We start from the raw sequence: 26,733 nt of genomic DNA, 5'->3' as shown, positions 1-26,733 counted from the left end.
AAATAAATTTGAAAAAAAGTTAAATTATTAAAAATAAATTAATATATACACACATGTATTTTTAAATACTTTGTAGAAATTGAAATTAGGATCATTTTTTGTTATCACAATTTCTATGTTTTTATTTTGTTTACATCACTTAACTAAAATTAAAAGAAATATTGCAATAAATTGTTAAACAAATAATGATAAATAGAAGAAGCTATTAATTAATGAAAAACATTAATTTATATAGTTTTTATGGTTCAATTTTTTTAACTATTATTGAATTTCTAAATAATAATTTCATAAATTGTTTTAAATTGACTAGCAATAATTTAATAATAATTTTAAATTCTAAAAAAACATTGTAATGCTAGAAATAATAATTATTTATGGTCAGTTAAAATCTATAATTATTTTGAGTGAACATATTAAATGGTTTTGATTATTATTATTTTTTTAATTCTTACTATACATTTTGTATAAATATATTATACAAAAATACAAAGAATATGTGTGGTTTTTAATTAGTATGTAAGAAAATATATTTATATAAGATTTACAATGACAGTTCTATTAAGTATTTTATACTTGAAATAATGTATTACTATTATTACATGGAAAACAAAGATAAAATAACACCAATAACTTAAACTTCATACCTTACATTTTTTTTCTTCCTAAGGTTTTATGATGGAAAATATTTATTATAATAAAATGTATTACATATTATAATTACACAACAAGTATAAATTTGTTATAAATATTTTTTAAACATATTCGAATAAAATAGTTTTGGTAAATACATGTTTCATTAATCTAATTAAATATCTTTGATTGAGTATATTTATTGAACTATGTTATTAAGACATTAATAATAAAGCATTAAAAAAATATGAACACAATATTACATTTTATAACATAATATGTTTTAAAATAGAATGAATAAAGTTTAATACAAAACCAAATAAATTTAAATCAGAATTTATGAGCTCATATAGAAGTTAAAATTTAGTCAAATTGTAGTTTGAATTAAATATAATATGACCCTCTTGTGTTTATACTATAGTTTCTGGATCATTCCAGTCATATGGATGAACTAATAAACTAACATCGCTATCAAATGATACTCTTCTAGATCCAGATTGAATAGTATTAATACTATGTAAAAGATCTATATCTTCATCAAATGAACAACCTCCCCCTTCTGATCTCAATTGCAATGATTCAGTACTTTTTGAAGATAACTGAGAAGTCAATGAATGTTGGGAATTTTCTTTATAGTACATGCCATTGAATGTATACACCTTGTCTGATCTAAAAAAAATTAAAGTCAATACTTAAAAATATTTTTAAATAAAATACTTTATTTTTACCGGTCAGTATTTGATTGTAAATGGTCAGATTGTGGTGAAGACATATCTGATACTAAAGGAGTACTTTCATCATCACTACTTGCTGTTGCACATACTGCTGAAGAATGATTTGTATCTTGAGGTGGACTTGTTGGTAATTTTTCATTGCTGCAAACTGGTGATATAGTAACAGCTGGGGGTGTTATCCAACTTGAACTTGCTACTAAGCAGCTTAACATACCAACTGAGCCTGCGATACCTTGTTTTACAATTCCGCCCACCTTTTTAAAAACATTTATAATTAAAAATCAAAATTAACATTTATAATGTATAAACATACCTGTACAGGATTTTTTGTTTCAGGTACTGAATCAGAATCATCAAGTCTGTTCATAACTAAAGATGCTGGTCTTTTGATGGATTTAAGTAAAAATGGTTTTCCACCCTTTTCACTAGTTGTAGTTACAATGCATGTCTAAAATGCAAATCAATTTTTAAGACAAAAATGTATTTTATTGTTTTATAAGAACATTGATAATTAGCAAACCTTGTAGTCTATAAGATTTTTTCTTGAAGCAATTGGAGTATTATTCAATGAATTTGCTGAAATAGAATTGTTTCCATCATATTGAAAGTTTGGATATTGAACTATACTATGATGTGGTGAATTCTGATAAAAGAATAACAAAATAAATAATACTAATAGTTAAATAATTAAAAGATAAAAATAACTTTTTACTTGAACTAAAAATACATCAATATCTCCTCCATTATCAGTACTTGAAGTTGTACTACATACAGATCCATCACCTACAAAATTAAATATATATATATATATATATATATAAATAAGGGTAAATATAATGGTGGGATTAAGTTTATTTTCTAATGAATCAGTTACATGTATAGAGTACCCCCCCCCAAAGTCACAATACACAAGTTACAATTTACTTGTAAGTACATCAATATTAAAATTAATGGGTACAAACAAAATAATATTATAATATAATAATTGTAATAATAATATATGTCAAATGTGTAATTATATATTAATTTTTTCTCCCACACAACACCATCTATCCACCCCATTTTAGTCATAAAGCAACTGTTTCAATAAAACCACCGTCATGCCGTCACTGGGTACATATTACAGGTTTAGGCAATTGTCTTGCTATGTTTACTAATTTATTTAGATATATATAATTATATTTTAAAGCTAAAATATATAATAAGCTTTTATTAATTACATTCAAAAATTTATTTGGGACGGACCATAGTTTTTTATTTGTTATTTTTCAAATACTAAATTTTAAATGCTTATAATAACTTTTGTATATTTTGAATAAAACAATTAAAAATTTTAATATCTAAAACATCAAATTGTATACATTCATGTCGATTTTTTTTTAGTCTTGATTTAATATCTTAAATATTTAGTAAATAAGTATATTTTATTATTAATTATTAATTTAATTATAAAATAATTGAAAATTTTTAGAAACTTGCCAAATTAATTGATTAATTATTGACTATCATCCAGTAAATATTTCAAATAAATATAAAATAGTTTAAATCATATTTTCATTCAATCATATATCATTCTATATACAATTAAAACATTCATTCAAATCTTATAAGAACTATTTATTCTAAAACATTAATTATAATAAACATAAAAAAATCATAATTTTGATACTGCTCAGAACCAAAACAAATTTTAAACAATTTTGTAAAATATTGGTAAATTCAAAATTAATAAAATTATTTAATGTGTAAAATTATTGAATTAACAACTATTGTATCCATTTAAAAATAGAAATAGGATTTTTAAAATGACTAAGAAGTACATTAGTTCTGTTATTCATTATTTAATTTTAAGTGATCAATTATTTTTAACAATACCACCATTAAAGCACTATTACTTAGTATATGCATAAAGAATATGTCAGTCAGCAATTAAAATCAGTTGCAACAATCAACAATAAATAAAAAATTATTAAATATATAAACAACCAAGGCACAATTTAGATTTTTTTTTAAAACTTATTTTACAGAAAAGAGTTTAATTTTACTTATTTCAATTGGGACAAAAATTAGAATAACATTTTTATTTAAAAATAGTACACTGGTATAAAAAATACATTTTACCAATAATGGTAAAAGTGGAAAAAGTAAGTAAAATACATTGATTATCTGTAAAAATAAAACTTAATTGTCATAAAAATGTTGTAGAAATTAATTTCTAGGGAAGATCTATATGTACAATATTCTACTTCTGTTTATTCAAAATGATATAAGTAATTTATAAATATAATAAAAATAAAAATATAAGGCATTTAAAACTTTAAAAAAAATTTTTATTTTTAAATTATTAATAAAAAAAATTAAATTTTTACAAAGTTTTATTTTGTTATTTTAAGGTGTATTTTATTTTATTAATAAAATATGATATCAAAATAAATTTTATAATAATTGATTATTCAACCATTAAAGAAGGAAATATTTTAAATAGCTACAGGGTATTCTATATATATATATATATATATTGAAAATATCCTAAATACACATTTAAATAAATAAATAAATTACACTAAAAATATTAATATATAATTTTTATAATTTGATACTTTTCATATAGCTTGTACAATATGCATACAAACTATAAATTAAAATTCATATAATAATTAAAAAAAATTGTTTTAGAACAATTTAAGTATAAATATAGTTTAATATTTATAAAAGTTTTTAAAAATGTAGATTTCTAGAGTTAAATTTACTTTATTACAGTAAATAAAAACAATTCAAAATTATCAGCAACAAATAAAAAAAATGTGAAACCATCATGAAAAAATAGATTCATATGGGTTTAAACCATTTATTACAAACTTATTTTGAGTGACATGTGGGTTATCTAATTTTAACATTTAACAAAAACTTTTTTAGGGCAACAAAATAATATCATTCATCTTCTTATTAATCATTTTATATAGTACATAGAACAAAAATTAAATTAAAATAAATAATAATATAATACATCAATAATTTAGAAAAATAAAATATGTAGATATTATAAATATAAATTATATAACTAATTTTATATTGATTTAATCTTTCCATAAATATAAAAATAAAGGTTTTAAAACATCAAAAGAATTCAGTTAAATCAAAAATGCAAAAATGCATTAGTCCCAAAAGATTACCATTAATAATAAATCTATTTATAACTTCAGAAAAATTGACAGAGCTTCATAATTTGAACGAATTAAAATATTTATTTTTAATCTTTCGACCAAAAATTTGAAAATCTACAATATTCTAACTTAAATATTATAATATTTATATTTTATTTTTTAGATTGAAGATTTATATGAACATATTTAAATATTATTATATTGCAATTTGAAAACGACTGAATTATGGAAATAACCACCATGTATCATAAGTTTAAAATCAACATTATAGAACTGAATAGTTTGTATTTTCATTACTAAAAAGTTCAAATTGTAATAGGTACTATTAAAAATTTAAATTTTAATACCTATTAGTGTCATTATTGTCTCCAGCAAAAATTATTTACTTTAATAACATAAAATTTAGTATTTATTTGGTAAAATGGATTTAATAATAAACCATTTTATAGCATGAATAAGATTTACCAATTGGATATTTTTAACATGAAAATATCTCTCTATATATATACATAATATATAAATAATGTTAAATTGCAAATCTTTTCAACTTTTGATCAATTAGTATGCATTTATGCAGTGTGTATCAAACTAATACATACACATTAATACATATAAACAATTGTGTATGTCTGAGAATCACTCACCTACTCACCTAATGTATAAAAATAACTACATTGTTATAAAAATTTGAACTTGAAAATATAACTATCAGTACTAATCTGTTCATTATCAACATAAGAACATACAAAATTAGATATTATTTTAATAAAACTATAAACAAAAAAAATGTAAGTAAACTAATTACAAAACATTACTTAAATGAATATTATGATATAATAGTTTTTAAAAAATTAAATTTTGAGAAAGATGAGAAGATGAAAGAAAATAGACAGAGGTGGTTTGGGCATATGGTGAAGCGAGAGGAAACAAAAGCAGTAAGAGTGATTATGAAAATGAATGTTGAAGAGAAAAGAGAAAGAAGAATTCCTTCCATATTTAGAGTAATTTGTGTGATTCATAGTGGACAAGATGAGAGAAAATAGATTGAGATGGTTTGAACATGTGATGAAGCAAGAGGAAACAAAAAAAGCAGGAGTGGTTATGAAAATGAATATTGAAGAGAAAAGGGAAGATCAAAAAAGAGATAGTTGGATATGATTGATAATTATATGAGGGCTGTTGGTATGTGCATAGGGGATGTAGAAAATCGAGACAAGTGGAGGTTTAGGACAAGGTAGGCCAACCCCAAATAGTAGAGAGAAAGGAAAAGAAGAAGAAGAATAGTTTTGAACAAAATTCACAATGTAAAAAAAAAAAAAAAATAATAATACACTTATATATTTAAGAATTAGCAGTTCTTGAATTAAAAATTTTGTCTTAAATGTATGAGTATATTATGATTAAATAATAAGGCAGAACAATGGCGAGACATTGATATTATTTATGAATTATAACATTTTAAATAAATATATACAATTTATAATAGGAATATTATTCAAAATTTGTTGACTTTTTTTATTAATATAGCACAACATTTGCATGATAGCGCTAATTGTAGATCTTCATTATATACTGAGGTAAAATGTGTTGATTTTAAGTTAAATTAAAGAGAAATAAAATTATTGTTTATAAATTAGATAGAAATTTTAAATTTTAGAAAAATTGCAAAGTTTTGTATAGTCATTAAAAACTCAGATTTAAATTATACTTTAACTTATAAATTATACTCCAGTCAAATGTTTAATGTTAATAAAAGTTTTATGGTATTTTTTAAATAGGTTTGTTTTGTGAACTTCTAAATTATAACGATTAGTGTTTTAATTTACAAAATATAGACAAATATTTTATGTATTATATTATTTTAAAACAGAAAATAAATAGAATGTATTATTTATTAATTTATTAATCAAGATATTTAATAAATAGGTATAATTATATTAACAACATAATTAAAATGTATGTTTCAGTCTTCTATACTTTTTCCTTAAACTAGAATTATAAATTAGTGCACTAATTTATATACTTTAATTTATATATATCATTATATATTATTTATATACATAATTTATATGTAAACAAAATTATAAATATTGAGATATGATTTTTTTTTATTACAGATATCATTACACCAATAAAATTTAAAAATTTGATTTTTTAGTAAATAGCAATGAAATAATTTAAATATTTTTAAATTTTAATATAATCAATATATATTTTATATGGATACATTATAATTAAGCAAAAATAATAAAATTCAATTTTATAAGTAATCGGATTATTTAAAATCGTTAGTGTATGCATCAACAAAAGAGAAAAGAATCATAATAGTTTATGAATATGTTAATAGACCCTTTCAAGTTTACTTTAAAATCAATTTTTCAATTAAATATTAAATAATTTGGTATGTTGTAAGAACATAAATTACTAATTTTTATCTAGTATAATCACTATATTCTTAAAGTAGAAAACATGGAAAAAATATGATAATTATAAAATATATACACAACATAAATAATATCAAGATTAAAAGAGTTAATTAATAATTAAATTTAATTTGTGTAATAAAAAAAAAATTGGAAAAAATGATATAATCTATCTATATCTAACAAAAATATTGATGAAAATATAAACTGTAAATCAATATATAGTATATATATATATACTGTAAAGTTTTTTGTAATTTTTTTCAATTTGTTCCAATTTTTCAGAAAACTATCCCGAAATTTAAAAACAACCTCTATCCCATTGACCCCAAATGACATAATTTCCTAACAATAACCTTCCATAATGGTGATGATCAGAGCAATGTTTTTGGTCAAAATTATGTACATAGACACAAAATATAAAAAACACACGTCATGATAAAACCAATACATTAATCATTTAAATCACAATCTAAAATTGATCTATCTTACACAATTTTATTTTTTAATATTTTAATACATTTTTATTTTAAATTAATAAAAATGGTTACACATTTTTTTTGTTTACTTAGTAATTTATTTTAGGTTGTTTTGAAGGTATATTGGAGTATAAAAATATGATATATTATTAAACACAAAATCAACAAATACACAATACTTAAACAATAGTTAAAAACATTATAATGGTTTTGAAGTGCAACATTATTTTTCAACCAACTGGTATTATTTTATATAATGTGAAATTTACATTTGTAAGTCGATTAAGTAGAGGAAAATAATACACCACAAATCAATTAAAATATTCTAAATATAATTATGAATAAAAATAAATGTTAATTAATTCAGTTTATAAGTTAAGAAATACCTATTTGCCACACAATATGATTGATAATTATTTTATTCTTAAAAAAGTACATTTAGCCCTGGATAATTTGAATAAAGAATGAGTTATTAACTTGTATTATCAAATTATCATTGTAATCAAAATTAAAATTTTAATCTTCTAAAAATAAAAATTAAATTGATTTACACATTATTAAACGTTAATATTAGGCAGTTAAATAAAGAATATTTTTATAGATATTTACAATATTGTTAATAAAAATATTAATTAATATGTTTGAAAATTATTATAATTTGAACTAATTTAACAATGTACAAATAAATAGAATAACATAAATTATAAAATAAATTATTTTATTTAAAATGTAGAAGCTAAAATACTTGTCATGAATATTTTTATTAGTTTTTGAACAGAAACAAATGCATGCCTATGTGCATAAATGTATAGTCAGACTTGGGTAAAATACTTTTTAAAAATATTTAGAATAAATACTCGAATACTTACAAAAATAGTATTCCGAATATGTATTCAAATACCTTACATAAATTTTATTCCGAATACATTATTTAGAATACTTCAAAAGTATTCCGAATACTTTTAAAATACTTCTAGTTTTCATACTATAAAAATAATAGATGTCCACTCAATAGAAATATTTGAAATTGTAGGCTAAATATATGTTATTTTATTGTATTTTTATATTACATAACTGTTATAGTTTATGGTTTACAACAATAATAAATACCTGATATTAGCTTATACAAGATATGATGGAGAAGTAATAAAATCATTTAAAAAGGAGATGATTTAACGGTATTCGAAATACAGTATTCAGAATACTTGTTATAAGTATTCAAAATACTTTATTGAATACTTTCAAAAAAAGTATTTAAAAAGTATTCGAAATACTTAAAAAGTGTTCTGAATACAGAATTCAAAATATTGTATTCGGAATACTACTCAAGTCTGTGTATAGTCAATAAATTAAAATAAATTACTCAATTTATTTTAAATTTAAATATCAAATAATTCACTATTTCAGCATTCAGTAAAATATTTTACAAAAATATATTCATAATTATTTAAACTACCAACAACATCTATGGAAAACCCAAAACTAAAGCGCTAATCTTAAATTCTACATAATAAAGTACATACATCTATTCATTTGTTCCTGTTATGCCTTTTAAGAAGATATATCTATCCATTGCTAATTGCTACAATAAAATATTTAATATATGAAATTGGATTTAAATTGTGCAAATTATAAATAAATAACTATAGAAAAAGTGGTTATTAATTATTATTATTATTAGTTATTATTCCATCCGATAAAATAATATATAAACAATAAATAGAGTTAATTTAGGTTATTAAAAAGAGAAAGTCCATTTTAAGTCCTAAATAACAATTTCAATAATTTTGAATCAAAAGCAAAAAATTGTGATAAACAAAAGTAATAAAATAAAATCATGCACTAGCTCAAAATTCTTCACCATGCACTCCATCAACAATAATTAGAATCTATGACTTTTAAAGTCATAAAATGAATTTAATTTATATCTATGATTACATTAGAATTACATTCTCCTAATTTATAATTATTAATGTTGTGTTCATTTTGACTCTGATGTATCTGCTCACCTGTAATTATGTCAATAGGCTGCTGTGGAACTTGTAAATAAGTAGCTGCTGCTATAGTACCCTGTTCTTCAGATTCCTCCAGAACATCTTCACATGCTTCTTCATTAAGAGTTTGCAATGCACCACATATCATTTGTTCTTCCAATGTTACCTTTATTTAAAATATTTATTTAATATTTTATGTGATAAATAAAAATAAATACTATACAAAGTTTTTTTTTTTAACTGTCAATAAGGAGGATTGAAATATGTGTAATATCACCAAAGACTAATACTATTTTTTAATTTTCCATAATGTAGAAAAAAATTGCTAGTTTGACAATCTGTTTCATTTTTCTTAATCCTTTATTTTCTCATTCTCTTTCTTATTTACGATAAATTACATCTGTGAACTAATTTTTATTTTATATAACCATGGATTATAAATAGTATTTATAATTAATGATATAATATACTTGATTTTGTTTTTATGAAATATAATACATATTTTTACTTTATCTGAAAATTTGGTTATATGTGCTTACATATTATTAATTTACATTCTAATTTGTTACAAAAGTAAATAGGGGGTATATATAAATGTTTTTTCTTTACTTGTTTTTCAACTGATGACACTTTTGATGCTTTCTGGTCCTTATCATTCAAAGTTCCTTGAACATTATTACTATTATTGGATGATCCTAAATATTTAAAATTATTTATTGATGTAAATACATATTTTTTTTTTTAAAATAAATAAATATTTTAATAATATTGATAGTAAAGTTTTATCATCTAAAATAGAATAATTGCAATACCTCTTCTTTCATGAGAATGATTTTTTGAACTACCAGATCTAGTATGTTTAAAACTATTATTGCTGTTCATTTCATTACTTATAAGGTATTCTTTATCTCGTAATGCTAATAAAACTATGCGGAAAAGTTCCCAATCGCCAAAATTCATTTTTAATACCTGAAATAAAACCAATTTGCAAAATATAATTATAGTGTATAACATTTTTTATAAATACTATATAATTACATTTTTTAGATCATTTAAATTGCAATGTAAAAGTACGCAACCAGTGAGATTGTTATCTTTAATTATTTGAGTGTATTTTGGAATGTTTGATTCTTGCAAATCTTTAATTCTTATTAATAACTTACAAACATCATCTACACTTGAAGTTGATAGTTTAATATTATTAAATTCATCCTAAAAAATTTTAATTAATAATATTTATAGAAATATATATTGGTTATTCAATTTTACTGATAATGATGAAATGGAAAAATTTTGAAGTTGGCTCGGTAATTCATCATAAGATGTTTGCCATCGATTTTGAATTTGTTGATTCCACAGTACAGCAGATTGTGGTTCATTTAACATCAACGTGGCTGGTAAAGTTTCTTGTTGAAGTGATAATTTAGCTCCCATTTTCTTAAATTAAATTACAATTGATCATTAAAAAAAGAATGAAGTAATATATACAACAAATTAAGTTAATTTTAGTGTACAAATACTTTAGTTTTGATAAGTATTGTATAGATAAATATTTAGATATATTAATGGTTCTTATCAATATTGAAAACATTTTTACTAAAAATGTTAAGTTATAATTTTTTCAGAATTATATATTTTGTAAGTAAATAGTGAAAAGAAGCCAAAAATGATTCAATCAAATGAAAAAAAGTTTTTAGCTTTCACAAAAAGTGTTTAGTAACTATTTTTTTACTAAACAATATTTTTGACTAGTGATTAGGCTATAGCAAAAACAATAATATTGTAAATATTATAAAAGTATAACAATTGTATATTTTATGTTTTAAAATATTAACTAACTTGTCTTCTTAAAAGTTGATTATGTACTCTTCGTGTTTGAAGTTCATTATGTGAAATTGTTGGCCTAAAAAGATTGGAATCTTCGGAGTTTTGCATTTCATCTTTAATAACTTTTCTCAAGTATGGATCCAAATTAATAGTAAATGGTAAGAATATCCTTAGATCGCTCACCAGTAGTGTTGTTCGATGAAAAGTAAGAAATATTTCAAATTTTTTTTCATCTTTATCCATTTCCATTAATGGATCTATGTCTTTTGAAAATTGTATTTGACGACGTACTCTGTAAATTTTAATACAATATAATTCAATTTATTATTCAAATAATTACATGATAAAATAAACACAACTTTTCATATAAAGTTTTTAGTGACATAGAATCATCAATAGTATCCTCATTAGTATCATGGAAAATTATCATCCAAGATATGCGATAAGGCCATTGTTCTGTGATATTTATCCAACTAGCCAAATGATACCAATTAAATTCTAATTGAAATGCTTTTAATAAACGACCTAAAACAACATTTGAATTTAATATTATTCATAAATATACATATTTTTAATTTCTATATACCTGTGACATAAACAATATTCATTAAACGTCTCATACTTCTAGGATTTACATCACTAAAATAATCATCAGTTAATAATATTTTAGAAAGATCTTGAGGACCGCCTAATCTGTGTATATTGCTGGCTATGCTACTTGCAATACTCTCACTAGATTTTAATTTACTCCTAGTAGAATTAATGTTACCCTTGCTTCGACTAAGTCCACCTGAGGAACCCATTGTGGGTTTTAAAGTAGTAGATTCATTAGATAATCGTCTTGTTGAAGCCTGTATTAGCAAAATATATTTCATAAATAGAATTTTTAAAGAAAAATCACAATAGTTTACCGAATGTACTAATCCACTTTCATCCATTTGATTTGTAACACTTTTTCTGTGAGATTGGGAAGACTTTTGGGCTAATTTTACTTTACGTAAACCAGAATTTTGAAGGAAAAATGGCAAATGAACCATATTTTTAAGATAATCGTGACCAGAAAAATTCATATCATTCAACAATCGTCGACTATTTAGTTCAATCACCTAAAAATATAAATATTTAAATTTAGTCAAGAATTGTTTAAATACCTGTGATAATAAAACAATTTTTGAACCTGAGATATTGCATGTGGGTCAATAGCTAGAACTACAATAAATGGAGTATTCTGTTCAGAAAATAACATTCGTACAGCATCCAAAAGTAATAATATTTTGTCCTGTTCACAAGAATCCAGACCATCAATAATTATCACCAATCTAGTCTGTTGTTGAGTAAATGCATCCAAACAACGGACCTTTTAATGAATTTATATAATTAGTATAAAAAGATTTGAAGCATAAACAGTAAAAGAAGTACCATCTCTGTCATTAAATTAACTTCAGTTCTTAATGCTTGTATAAATCCTTCAGACTTCAATGTATCTAATCTAGATGTAGCTCTTCTCAGTTGTTTACGTTGTGAAAATACTAATGATTGTAATAATTGACTGAATGTATATAAATTTCCAATCAATAGGAATAGTATAAATACTCCACAACAAAATAATATAACATTTCCAATAGATTTGTCAAATGAAAAATCACTGAATGAAAAATCAAATCAAATTTAATAAAATGTATTATATGATAGAACCAAAACTTACTTTATAAAAATCAATGTACCATTATGCATAGCAATAATAAGAATAGCTAATAAAGCACACATAAATGACATTTCAAATAGTATTATGTTTGGCATGCAACATAACTTGCGCCATTTCCAAGGCGAAGTAAGTTTTACTAAAAAATATACAAATTAATATTAGACAACTTTTTATTAATAATAAGTAATATATTAAATTAATTAACCTGGTTTTGGACGAAAAGCTCTAAATAAACGAGTGGAAATGGACCCAAAATCTTTTTCTATTGAATCATATAATGAGCCAATCATTTGAATAATGGTACTCTCTCCAGGTGTTGTACTACTTACTCGTGTTTGATCAGTAAAATAAAACCTAAATTTAAATATTCAAGATACAATTATAGACAAGATAAAAATATAATTTATGTATAAATGTTTGAATTTTAAAACAAAATAGGATTTAATTACATTAAAATATTGGATACCTTATAGGTTGAGCAGTAACTGATGTGCCCCAACTTGAACCAGGTGGATGACAAAATATTATTTGTAGAATTATTCGGGCAGTAACCGCTTTTTGACTTAAATAACTAATACAGTTATAAGCCCAATCAAGTCTGAAAAATTATATAATGATATAATTTACTATAAAATGAATGCAGTATTATATAATAATTAAAAAAATTATATATCATTCAAAAAAATTAAGACTAACCTATGACTGCAATAGTATATCATAATGAGAAAGAAAAATACACCAGCTAATAAACTAAATGTTGTCATAATTGCTATAAGTGATGATGATGTTAAGACCACAACCACAGTACCCGTAATGAAGCAAAAATGAAGAGCTACACCCAATATTAGCCAAGGAAATTGGAAAAATGGATCTGTCCATTGATGAGCAAAATTTTTCATTTCCTCTAAAAAGGTAATCATATGATTTAACATAATAAATAATTAATATAGTTAAAATATTTCAAAAATATACTTATAAAGGAATAATAAAATATTTACACTTCTCACCTCTCAATTTATTAAGTAAAAATGATTTGCCACTACCCCATTTAGCATATAATCCAACTGTAATAGGCATAGATAAAGTAGGTTCACTTAACATGTCAGCCAATGCACTGCTGTAAAGATCATATCCCAATAGATTTTCATTATCTTCATTAGTATTAAGACGCCTTGAACCAAATATTTGACTAAGAATAGGTTTTTGAGCATTTACATCCATATTGTAAGGAGTTTCACCAGCTCGATTTGGTCTGTATAATAGCTGGCTATTTTTTGGATTTCGCAACAAAATCTCAACAATTCCCCTAGCTCTAGCTCTCATAGCTATGTGCAATGCAGTATCTCCTCGTTTATCTGTAGCTGATACACGAGCCCTCTTTTCAATTAATAGTTGAACAGCTTCAGAATTTCGATTTCTGACAGCTCGCATTAAAGGTGTATCACCATCCTTATTAATAAAAAATGTGAAATAATTTAATATACATCAAATGTTAAATCTATGTATGTATCCATTACTTTTGTTGAGATTTCTAAATCAGGGTTTGCACCAAGTAATAATTTAATTATTGCTGTATTTCCTTTTTCTACAGCAATATATAATGCAGTTTTCCGCTCCTAAAATATAAACAATAATTTAGATATAATAATTTTTCAAATTTAAACATATAAGATTGCAGCTTTTCAAAATATTATTAGAACATGATTTAAAACCAATAACTTTATCCTAATTAATTAGAAAATAAAACTCAAGTAGTTATGTAATATTGTTAATAACATAATTCATTAAGTCAAAAACTATTTTGTACTCAAGCTACCATAGACTAGTAGTAACCTATGGATGTAAGAATTGATCCACGACAAAAGACAACAATAGAAAACTTGTTTAATGGGAAAAAAAAGTACTAAGAAATATGTATGGAACTGTATATAATGACAACCTAGGAATTTATAATAAAAGACTTAATGAAGAGCCAAATATACTCAAATACATAAGATGTAAACGACTGGGTTGTAAACGAGTGGCTGGGATATGAGTTGAGATCTGATGGAAATTTATTAAAAAATGTTCTTATAGGTAAAATAAATAAAAAACGTCCACTTGGAAGACCAATAACAATTTGGAAAGACACGGTAGAAAAGAATATGAAACTGATAGAAGAGAATGCAATGTTAGACTGGATTTTGGTCAGAGCAAAAATGGAGATGCTTACTAGTGGCAGTACAGGTCCTTAATAGATCGTTAAGCTGTTGATGATGATGACATAATTCATTAAATTATTTTATTTTATTGCACTTTTATAAAATTAAAAATTCATAATTTAAATATTTATATACCTTTCCCATAACATCAACATCAGCATATTTTTTAAGCAAAGCTTCCACAATATTTCGATGGCCTCCTTTAACAGCATGTATGAGATTAGTATCAGAACTTCGATCCTAAAAATTATAGTTGATTAAGTAATTGATTAAATTGCATATACAGTACCTATATTTATTTACTTGTATATTAATGTAAGCTCCAGAATTTAAAAGAGAATTGGCAATATCATAATATCCTTCTTTACATGCAATTGTTAAAGCAGTACAGCCATCTTGGTCTAAAGCATTGACATTTGGTTTTCGCTCCAGGAGAAGATTTACAACTTCAGTATGGTTTCCCATAGATGATACTAATAATGGAGTCCATGAATACTAAAATAAATCAACAATTTCATACATTTCTGACAGTATCATTTTACTAAACAGCTTACCATTCCAGCAGTATCAACATTAGCTCCAGCTCTTAATAATGTATCAACTAATTCAACATCACCTTTACGACATGCCCATACTAAAGCAGATGTCCCATACTAAAACATTTCAACATTTACAATTATTTAAAAAGAATATTGTTCACATCATTTTGATACATGCCTTATCACCAACATTAACTTTAGCACCACGTGCTATTAAATTACAAGCAAGTTTTGTGTGTCCTCTGCCAGCAGCCCATACTAATGCAGTAATATGAAAATTTCCATGTGCATTTATGTCAGCCCCTCGGTCCAGTAGCAAATTGGCCAAATTAGTAAAACCACAGTAACTTGACCAAATAAGTGGTGTCCATCCACCCTAAATAATAAACACTTACAAATAACTTTATCAAAAAAATAAATAAATAGATAATATGTACCATATCTCTGTGTTCAATATCAGCTCCATGGTCTAATAACTCAGCACATATATCAGAATGACCTTCTTTAGCAGCACAAATCAATGCTGTCCAATTATCCTGATAAATTAATTTATAATATTTAGCAATAGAAATATATATTATGTAACTAAATATAATTATTAAGACAAGATTTCTTAAATTTACTTTTAAAAACAATTTATAGACCTTAACTCTGGACTTGGGTAATATTCCGAATACAATATTCGGAATATTGTATTCAAAATACTTTTTAAATACTTTTTTTGAAAGTATTCAATAAAGTATTTTGAATACTGTCAAATTGTCACTTTTTTAAATGATCTTATTACTTCTCCGTCGTATCTTGTATAAACTAATATCAGGTATTTATTATTGTTGTAAACCATAAACAATAACAGTTATGTAATATAAAAGTACAATAAAATAACATATATTTTGTCTACAATTTCAAATATTTCTGTTGAGTGGACATCTATTATTTTTATAGTATGAAAACTAGAAGTATTTTAAAAGTATTTGGAATACTTTTAAAGTATTCTAAATAATGTATTCGGAATACTATTTTTGTAAGTATTCGAGTATTTATTCTAAATATTTTTAAAAAGTATTTTACTCAAGTCTGCTTAACTCAAATATAAATTATAATATATTTAATCTAATGAAAAAAACAGTTTGTTCCTCAGTCTGGAAAAATGCATAGAAGTTGTGTTCAGCTACAATTAAGAAATTCTTTCAACATTAAAATTCAGGTAACAAAAAAAAAAAATTTAAATATTTTCCCAAGAAATGTCTTATATACATATATGATAATTATTACTTTGATGTTTCTAAATAGAACCTTTACAATTTTCAATATTTTATTTTTTTTTACTTGGAAATACAACGCTAACAACATTTAGTACTTTACATTTTCAAATTATGATTTGTTTTAAATGAGAACACCCAAGTTAAGTTTTGTTTTTCATATTTTATAAATAAAATAATCATAAAGCTAATATTTAAAATGTAAATATTGCTGAATTCAACAAATCTAGTTATAAAATATTTAAATTGACTATATAGTTATAACTCCTAAAATTAAAAATACTTACATTATCTTCAATATTTACATCGGACCCATGATTAATAAGCTCTCTCAAAAATAGTAATTTTCCTTTTGAAGCAGCATAGTGTAAAGCAGTAGCTCCATTCTAAATAATCAGTATTAATATAATAATGGATGAATTTAAATAAAACAAATTTATTATATCGTACATCGTCACGATCATCAACAAGAACTCTGCGGTTTTCAAGAAATCCTTGAAGACCCTCTAAATTATTTTCTGAGATGTAATTATGTAAAGCTCGGTAGCACAGCGAAACCATTGAATCACTATTGTGCAAATTCTACACAAAATAAGAAAATAATTAATTAGTATGAATAAAATTCCATTATTTTTAGCTTATTTTGAAAATGTTAAGATTAAAAAAAAAAAATTGAAAAAAATCTTAGTAACAATTAATTTGTAAAACATGATTATTATAGCATAAAACAAGCAACAATTTTAGCTTAAATTAACTATAACTAAACAAAACAAATAATGCAGTTAAAAATAAATAAGAAACATTTAAAATTAAAAATACATCACATCATTTTTTATTATAAATAAACAATGTGGGTTATAACAAATGGAAATATACAAAAATAGATACCAAAATTATTAAGTTGAAATATTTCAAGCTATTTAATACTTCACTAATATTAAATTATAAGCGTAAAACAAAAATGAAAATTTACTTGATCACGATCAACAATTTTATTTTGGTTTTATATATTTGTCAATTATAAAAAGAGCAATTATTAGATATGAATAAAATAATAAAATATTTTGAAGATGTACAAGATATATTTTTGTGTTCAACTAGTAAATATGATACTTACAAGATACTTAGCCCCCGGACCAAAATTTAGCTCCCCCATAAATATTTCATGTCATACATAGCATACCGCATAAGCATACTTAACTCACAAGTGTCACATACAAAAAAAGACACATTGCGGTAAATACAATTTGGCTCAGAATCTAAAATTAACTTGTATATAAGAGTAATCTACAAGTTATTTTAAGTTTTGGTAGGAGGGCTGTAGTCCCCCCAGATTTTTCACCCTAGTTGCGCCTATGATATTATTACAAAAATGTGATTGATATTTAAAAATAATAGGATAAATAATAATTTAAAATGTACTGATGTAGTTGTAAAATAGGATAAACATTCAAAACAGTGATAAATAGCATAGCATTAATCTGATAAAATAGAACTATTTTTCAAAAATAATACAAAGCTTGTTGTATTGAATATACATTAAGCTTTCTATTATTTTAATTTTCTACTAAAAAGTAAAAATTTAAGAAAATTAATTTTTAGATTATGACAAATAAATATTTATTAAACTGCAATATATTGCTGAGTGCTGTGTTGGAACATGAATGTTACTGTAATTTATTTAACTACATACAGGATAAAAAATGAAGCTTGAACAGTTTAATCACTCAATATTAGGTGTTAAACAGCAGAAAATCAGTGTTTTAGTAAGGCTTGTGTTAAAAAAAAAAATTCTAATCCTACTGACCGCCGATGAAATTTTTCTGAAATTTGCAAAACTGAATCTTTTGTTTGTATTATCGGAAGGCGGTATTGGACTATCATCATATAATGGACCAGTAATAGAAAATGATGGTAAACGATTTGACAATCCAGTAAGAAAACCTTGACTATGTGATCTTTGTGGTCGTCTTAAATCACTAAATTCATTAGTCGTTGGAAGTTGTAAACGCAAAAATGAAAAACCTTTAGTGTATCGAATGTTTCCTGGTACACTTTGACGATCTTCGTTGTCTGACATAATAACTTACTATGATCTATAGTACAAATGTTGGCATTTAATGTTTTACCATAATATTAGGAATCACAAATTTTTTAATATTTTATCATTAAATACTTATTGGTGAACTAAAAACATATTTTAAAACGGTTTAATTAAAATAAACTAATTATAAATATTGCTTTTTTACAATTATAATTTGTTATTTGTAAAAATTATTTGTATATATATGAATATAATTATTAAATTATTATAAAAAATACCACGACAACTGATACATATTATTTCATCTCAAATTTTTTTTTTTCTAAACTAAGTTGATTGTTGAACAGTAAAAATATTACTAAATTAATACAATTTGTAGAATAAACATTCTATATAGTTTTATTATTTATTACTCTCAACCAAAATTAATAAATGAGTTTTTTTTTTTTAATTTGCCTTTGTTCGCACATTATAGCAAATAAATGAGTTATTTGTTAAATCTTTCACTCAATTCTTTAGTTATGTATCTAAAGGATAAGAAAATGTGTTTTTTATAACTTAATTTTATATACAATGTAAACACAAGTTTCTCAATTTAGATATACAAATTGATAAACAAAAGTTCAAAAATGTCTTTAATTAATTACATTATTACATAATTAACTAAAATTTATTTAGAATTGCTTGAAATTAAAATGTTGTCCAACTCTATTTAATGTTACTAATCCTTATATCTCAAATTTAATAAAAAAACTAATATTTAAAAATAAGGTACTTACTTATTTTAAATATAAATAATTAATTATAACTCATTTACAACTATTTATAAAGTTTATAAAATAACAAATTGTTGAAAATATTTTCACCAATTATAAAAACAACTTCAAAGTTTATTCTATTTGTTGAATTAAGATTTTTTTTTTAAATATGTACTTAACATTATTCAGATTACTATATAAGGTGTATAGAATTTCAATGAAAGTACTTGTTATTCATTATTAAAGTTGCAAAATTACATAATCCTAAAACAAACTTAAAATTTTTTATCAGTTAACCACTTAATAACTAATTTACTTTTAGTTTAATTTATTTTTAAGTTTTTATAATCTAATTACTAAGTAATTAGTATTATATATGATGCCATGTTACCTGGGTATCGCCATTGATTCTTTTCAAAAAATGGAAATAACTCAAAATGCTTCCATAACTTCTGCTTACATTATAGCTCAGAGATAATGGTAATAATTCTACAGAACTATGATTTGATTTAAATTTCCACTGAAGTCTAGGCATAATTAACTTAAATACATGACATAGAAACTAATTTTATAAATAAAAAAAATAGAACTTATTGTTTCATTAACATAGAATATAATATTAAATATATATTTCTCGGATTAGATAATATTAACAATAAGGATTTTTTACTAGGAAATAATATTATGAAATTGCATTACATATTTGTTGTAACAGGTGTATGAAGCACTTACAGGCTGAAAACTAATCGATTGATCATCGGAATGCCCCCACTGATGTTTTTTAATATATTACAATCAAATTGCTTTATCATACTCTTGAAAAGTTAATCTTTATATTTATTAAAACCAAACTAAATATACATTGTGTATATTTGATTATTTAATCTAGTTGATAAATTTAAATAGTGTAAATTAAACATATAAACATCATTAAAAAGATAATTTTATCATATACTAATAAAAGATGAATACCTAACACATCTTAAACAATTTTAAGTATAGCATTTAAGCAATTAAAATTATCATTGTACTATCAAAAGTTGTAAATAACCATATCATAATGAATAGGTAAATAATTAGTATACTTTTCATTAGGATTGTCATGGAAAATTTATTACCATTTAATGTGTAAAAATATAACTATAATGAATAATATTTAATATTAAAACAAAAAATATTAAGAAGATAAACTAACGCATTTCTAGAAAATTTACTAATTAATTATTATAATAATATAATCTCCTTATTCATCTATTAAAAAAAAAAGATTATAAAGCATTTATATAACAGAATACTTTTGGGATATAATTACTATTGCATGTTAACATAATTTTCATGAGTATTTTAAAATGTTTTAGTAAAACTATTTTATAATTACAATCATAAGTAAACATATTTTACAACAAATCATTGGATGTAAGTTGAAGATATTTTAATTTATTAAATAAATTTATAACAGTATAAAAATATAATTCACAAAAATCACTAAACAGTTTGTTTACTCCTAACAAGGAAAATTAATTATTATTTAGTCTTAGTTATTAATTTAATCATAATAATGAATTTAATTTCTAAGAATTTCTATAAATTTACATAATAGTTACTATTAATCGATGAATATTATCCCGTAAAGTCATCATCTCTTTTTTTCGCCTCCGGTTCGGCCACAACCGCCTCTCAGCCCACTCATTTCATTTATCCCTTAATGATTCTCCTCTATGTACTCAACACGTTGATCCTGCTATATGCAATGCTTCCCAACTCCTCTTTAATTGTCCGGACTTTCTCACTAAACGCCAGCTTCTCTCCAATATCTGTTCTTCTTATAATATTCCCTTTACCCTCCCACATATTTTTCAATTTCTTAATGCATTCCTTATTACTTCCATCGTTAACTTCTTCCTCTCAGAAGGCTTTTTGATTTAATTATGTTTATTATCTAATATTGCTTTTCTAGTTGTTTTATGTAGCTAAATTGTATTGTTATTTATAATTGCTGAGGCAAATATTTTGATGCGCCTCTTAAAAAAAAAAAAAAAAAAATGATGAATACAAAATAATAATACTAATACTGTACTAAATCAGATAAGCTTTTAATAATATTACAATATTATAATAAATCTTAACAACTAATAGCAATATAAATCCATTTATTATAACAGTTAAAAAACTAAATTTAAATATTATAAATAATTAATAAAAAAAATAAACAAGTATTATTATTTCCTACACAAAAATACTATTTATGTTTGTAAACAGACATTATAGAATGTAAAAAATTAGTTTAATTGTTCAACAATTATAATTGTAAATATATAATGATTTTACAAAAACACACATTAAGTAATAATATTAAAAATAATAACTCAATTTTTTTTTTTAAATTTGTTATATTTGTTTTTAATCAAATTTTTTAAAAAACTAAAATCTTTCTTTGTGTTTCAAACTAAATTTAAAAAGTATGCATAGATGTACTCTTTTATATTTCTATAAATGGATACTAAACATAAATACTATATTTAATTATTTTTATACATTTAAAATTATTTAGAGAAAAAAATAGTTTAAACATTTTAATTTTACATTAATTATTTTTTTATACACACCATGATCTAAAAAACATTCTGATATAAACTATATTTGGAAAGTTATTTTTTTTCTTCAGATAACCAATTATCATTAATCTTTGTAATTACAAAATATTTTAGTGTACCTAAATGACAGATACTACTGACATTGCAGATTTATATAATTATATTAATTATTATGGTTAACTAATTGCCTAGATATTATTTATGCATAAATGAGTAAAAATATAAAATGTTATTAATAAAAACCATATACTTATATATTAATAGTTATTTAATTGTATAATAATAATATATTTTTAATCACAATATAAACAAATATTTAAAAAAATTATAATTATATTATAACTAAAAATAAAGTTTTAGCTTTAATTTAATACTTACTTTATTTGTATAATTTAAAAAACTTGATCCATTATATTAGTTACAGAGGGATACAGTATCTTCGTATTTTAAAATGCTTAATAAATAAAATTGTCGATAGAGAAATATGGAGCAACTTTCTTCTAAATGAAATAATAAATATGAATTTGAAATATATTTTATAATTGTTGCTATAATAACTATACAGTACACAACAAATTAGAATGTATCTACTATAATATAGATATTAGATAGTAATAAAACAAATAATAGTTTGTCAAGTAATTTTCCTGGAAAGTAGAAACAGTTGTAGAAACAGTAATGCAAGATAGTATTTTAGGGAAAAACAGCTGGCCGTTATCATAATTTTGTAACAACGATAAGAGTAATATCGTTTTTTATTTATTGTTTCTCGTAAAGTACAATTAAGTAATGTTACACTAATGCCAATAAAAACTTTAATTAGGCATTAATATTATTATTTTAGAATTACAATAACTTTAAATTTTTTAAAAATTAAGGTAATTTTGGATTTCTCCAATATATTAGACTTGAAATTAAGAAAATGGACCAGTGCCAAATAGATAATATTGATGAACTCAAGATTTCTCATGATGTTCATCAGGAGTCTAATATAAAGTAAGTACTGATCAATTACAAACATTTTATTATTATGAATGTACTACTTAAATTTGTTTTCAGATCGATCAAACCTATTAATATCAAAAAGGTACATTTCAAATAATATAAAATGTGATGTATTATATTTGACTTTATTGTTGTTTAGTTAATTATTTATTAAATATAATTTGGTTATATTTTTAAGAACACTTCTGAATCTGATCATCGAACTCCTAAACGAAAGAGTGATATATCTAATTCAAATATTTTAAAGAAGAAAAAAAAATATGAAACAGCACTGGCAGCTATTTTTCCTGAAAATGATCAATCTTACTCACAATACGCTCAAGGTATTATATTTCAGAATACATTAAATAATTATGTTATAATCATTGCCTTATTGATATTTCACTTTAACTTATATCTGTGTATAGATATAAGAATTGTATTTTTAGTTTATTTCTTATATATATATATATATATATATTAAATTTAATCCATTTCAAATACAGCGCATTTATTTTAAATAATAAACAAATTAAAATTTAATTTGATTAAAAGTATAATATTAAAATTAACAATGAAATAATTATAATAATATTAACAATTACAATTATTATGTTAACAAATTAAATAAAAAATGATGTGTCCTCACTAACTTAATCATTTTGTACAAATGATTATTTTTTAATTAATGTGTAAAAGTTCTGAAGTGGGACATGAAAATTGATATTGCTTTAATATTGGAGTAAATATTTTAATAATTCAAACTATGAAGTTTAACATTGTATATTTTTATAGATTATGCTGAAGGATATATAAAAAAAATGCGAGAAAGACTAGATTCAGAATCATTTGATCTAGCTATAAAACTCTTAGCTTCTTTTAGTGAAGCTGATGATAGCAATATTAATGAGTTGTATCAACATATAACAGAAGTACTTTCTGATAAAAATGAAGATTTAATATATGAATTTTTAGGATTTTTACTTCCAGGACAAGCTTTATCTATTGGAAAGTTTACAGATTATTTAGAACTAACTAGAATAAAAGAATTTATTAGAAAATTACAAGTGTGTTGCTTCAATAATCTAGAATATTCTTATATTTATCTATTTTTAAATTTGATTAGGTTTGTATGAAAAAACAACCGACTCAAGTTCGTAAAATATTAGATAATTTGTTTCATTTATCCCAAACTGAAAATATTACTCCATTAGATGTACATACGGCTATGCTTCCTTTACTCAAAAGTAATCCAATATTAGTTGATTGTTTCTTTCAATTAATACCAACAGAACATCCTCCTGAAAGGTATTGTATCATATTTTGTTGAATTTTTATTTTTAACCTTATCAAATAATAAAATGAAACTTTAGCTTCTTTTCTGATGATAATTGGGAAGATTTAGACATTGATCAAAGTATTAACTGTGGAATAGATTATGAAGAAATAATACCTTCTGATTCAGAAGATCAAACACTGTTGAATATATGTCACTGTTTGTGTCATAAAACTGGAGATAATATACATTGTAGATCCTGTGGTCTCAAGGTTACAACTTACTATTTTTTATATTTAATGGATTATTTGGATATATTTCAGTCAGCTATTAAAATAAATATCATTTGTAAGATTAAAACATATATATTTAATTTCATAACTCTCAAAAAATATTTACAATAGATTCTAAATTTTTTTTTCAGAAGATTTCTATTTTCAATAAATAAAGATTTAACTATAGATTTTTAGTTTTGTAATAATTAATTTAATATCATAATATGAAAAAAAATTAAATTTATATTTAATTAAATTTAGGTTTAAAAAATATTATTTTTTAAAACTAATTATTAAAATAGGCAAGAAAAAATTTAATATTTCAACTATGGGGCTTATGAGTCATACTTATACCTTGGTTTGATTTAAAATAGAGACTCAGAAAAAAATATGCAAATCCTATAACTTCTCTGCCCTAATAATAAGTAATTCTATATTTCATTAAATTTAAATTTGAAAATGTTTTAGTTTTTTAAAGGTCGTATTTATTTTGATACTCCAGAAGGATTAAAATTAGCGAAAATTAATTTTGAAGGAGCAGATCCATTTGTCGTACAATCAAAAATTGATAAAACTGAAGAAAATGTTGCAGTAAAGAAAAAAAATAGAAAAAATTTAATTAAAAATAGTTCTCCTGGCTCAGCAGAAGATATTAAAGGAAGTACAGGAACAGGTATATACCCGTAAGAACTAAAACTAATAACTGTGAATAATTTGTTTAAAATTTATATAATATAGAGTCTGAAGAAGATTTAATTGATATAAAACCAAAAAAACGTCAAAAATCAAAAGTAGTACAGTCTTTAAAGCTTAAATTTAAAAAGGAAGAAAACCCCAAGTGTAAAGATGACCAAGAAATTAATGACACAGGAAAGTCTATTGTCCATGTTACTAATGAAGAGTTGAATACCAGTGAAATGGTATTTTTTTGCATTCCTAAAGCAGAATCAAGTGTAAAAATGTTGCCTAAAAAGAAATTGAAAGGCGATATTAATGAAAGTATTATACCAAAAGAATGTGTAGTCGTTAATCAATTAAGTTCTGAAAATACAAATTTTGATAGTTTCAATTCTAATATGAAAAACAATGAAATTGACAATGAAGGATCTTTAAATATTTTTCATTTAAATAGTGTTAATAATTTATCAAAAGAAAGAAAAGCAGGATTTAATCTAATACCTTCTACTCTATCTATTGATAGTGTATCTGAAATATCAAATAAAATCAAAAAAGAATTATCTAGTCAATCTTCAAATAGTGATTTTTCTGAAAATTATAATCAACTACAACCATCTTCTACTAGTCTTATGGTCCATGAAAATTCTGATGAAACTAGTAAACAAATCAAAACTGAGTTTATTGAAGATTTGGATACTAATATTGTCAGTAATAAGCAATGTGATAACCAAAATATTTCAACTAAATTACAAACTGAATTTTACTTATCTTCCAATACTGCAAATGATATCAATATCTCATTAAATGAACATATTACTAGTAAAACTGGAGTAATTGAAAAATTACCTAAGTGTTATGTAGATGTACAGAAACAAGATAATGAGTTAGAAAAACAATCAATAAACAAATGGACAATAGATGAAGACAAAATCATATTACAGACTTGTAAAAGAGTTGAAGATATTGAAGTTTTATTAGAGACTATTAACAGACGAATTCCTCAAAGATCTGTTTCAGAGGTTAAACTTACTTGTACACATATTTTTACAGATAAAATAATCTTATTTAATTTTTCAGATTCAAGAAAGATTTACAACTTTAATGACTTTACTGGAGCAAATGATTGATGTTAAACAAAATTAAATATTTTAATTGTGTACATATTT

The 26,733-nt window shown here is 22.9% G+C and overlaps 2 protein-coding genes across 3 annotated transcripts; one reads left to right on the top strand and one right to left on the bottom strand.

Moving 5' to 3' along the window:
• Positions 1-926: 926 nt before the first annotated feature.
• On the bottom strand, positions 927-22,954 carry LOC112682642 (kinase D-interacting substrate of 220 kDa B). Of its 2 annotated transcripts, XM_025553305.1 has the most exons (31): positions 22,733-22,953; positions 18,766-19,054; positions 17,409-17,540; positions 17,246-17,344; positions 16,134-16,232; positions 15,875-16,072; positions 15,712-15,810; positions 15,461-15,652; positions 15,293-15,397; positions 14,474-14,572; positions 13,964-14,405; positions 13,653-13,860; positions 13,423-13,554; positions 13,162-13,310; positions 12,957-13,092; positions 12,671-12,896; positions 12,429-12,608; positions 12,163-12,357; positions 11,838-12,102; positions 11,611-11,776; positions 11,264-11,543; positions 10,694-10,861; positions 10,463-10,636; positions 10,237-10,393; positions 10,034-10,119; positions 9,440-9,590; positions 2,077-2,147; positions 1,885-2,007; positions 1,678-1,812; positions 1,359-1,618; positions 928-1,299 (listed from the first exon to the last, which is right to left on the bottom strand). In XM_025553305.1, the coding sequence occupies exons 2-31, from the start codon at positions 19,036-19,038 to the stop codon at positions 1,041-1,043; spliced, it is 5,259 nt and encodes a 1,752-aa protein (XP_025409090.1). In that variant the 5' UTR covers positions 19,039-19,054; positions 22,733-22,953; the 3' UTR covers positions 928-1,040. The 2 variants fall into 2 exon arrangements, with proteins under 2 accessions (XP_025409089.1, XP_025409090.1); XM_025553304.1 differs by having other exon boundaries at positions 927-1,299; positions 11,838-12,357; positions 22,733-22,954.
• Positions 22,955-23,106: 152 nt separating this feature from the next.
• On the top strand, positions 23,107-26,726 carry LOC112682643. The gene is made up of 9 exons (XM_025553306.1): positions 23,107-23,350; positions 23,414-23,441; positions 23,538-23,682; positions 24,134-24,405; positions 24,465-24,646; positions 24,712-24,886; positions 25,358-25,562; positions 25,628-26,586; positions 26,645-26,726. The coding sequence occupies exons 1-9, from the start codon at positions 23,277-23,279 to the stop codon at positions 26,708-26,710; spliced, it is 2,106 nt and encodes a 701-aa protein (XP_025409091.1). The 5' UTR covers positions 23,107-23,276; the 3' UTR covers positions 26,711-26,726.
• Positions 26,727-26,733: the final 7 nt, after the last annotated feature.

Source organism: Sipha flava, unplaced genomic scaffold (genome assembly GCF_003268045.1).
Source record: "Sipha flava isolate LNK unplaced genomic scaffold, YSA_version1 207_pilon_pilon, whole genome shotgun sequence".
Classification (NCBI taxonomy): domain Eukaryota; kingdom Metazoa; phylum Arthropoda; class Insecta; order Hemiptera; family Aphididae; genus Sipha; species Sipha flava.
The sequence above is the reverse complement of the archived record's forward strand: the minus strand, read 5'-3'. Positions and strand labels throughout refer to the sequence as shown.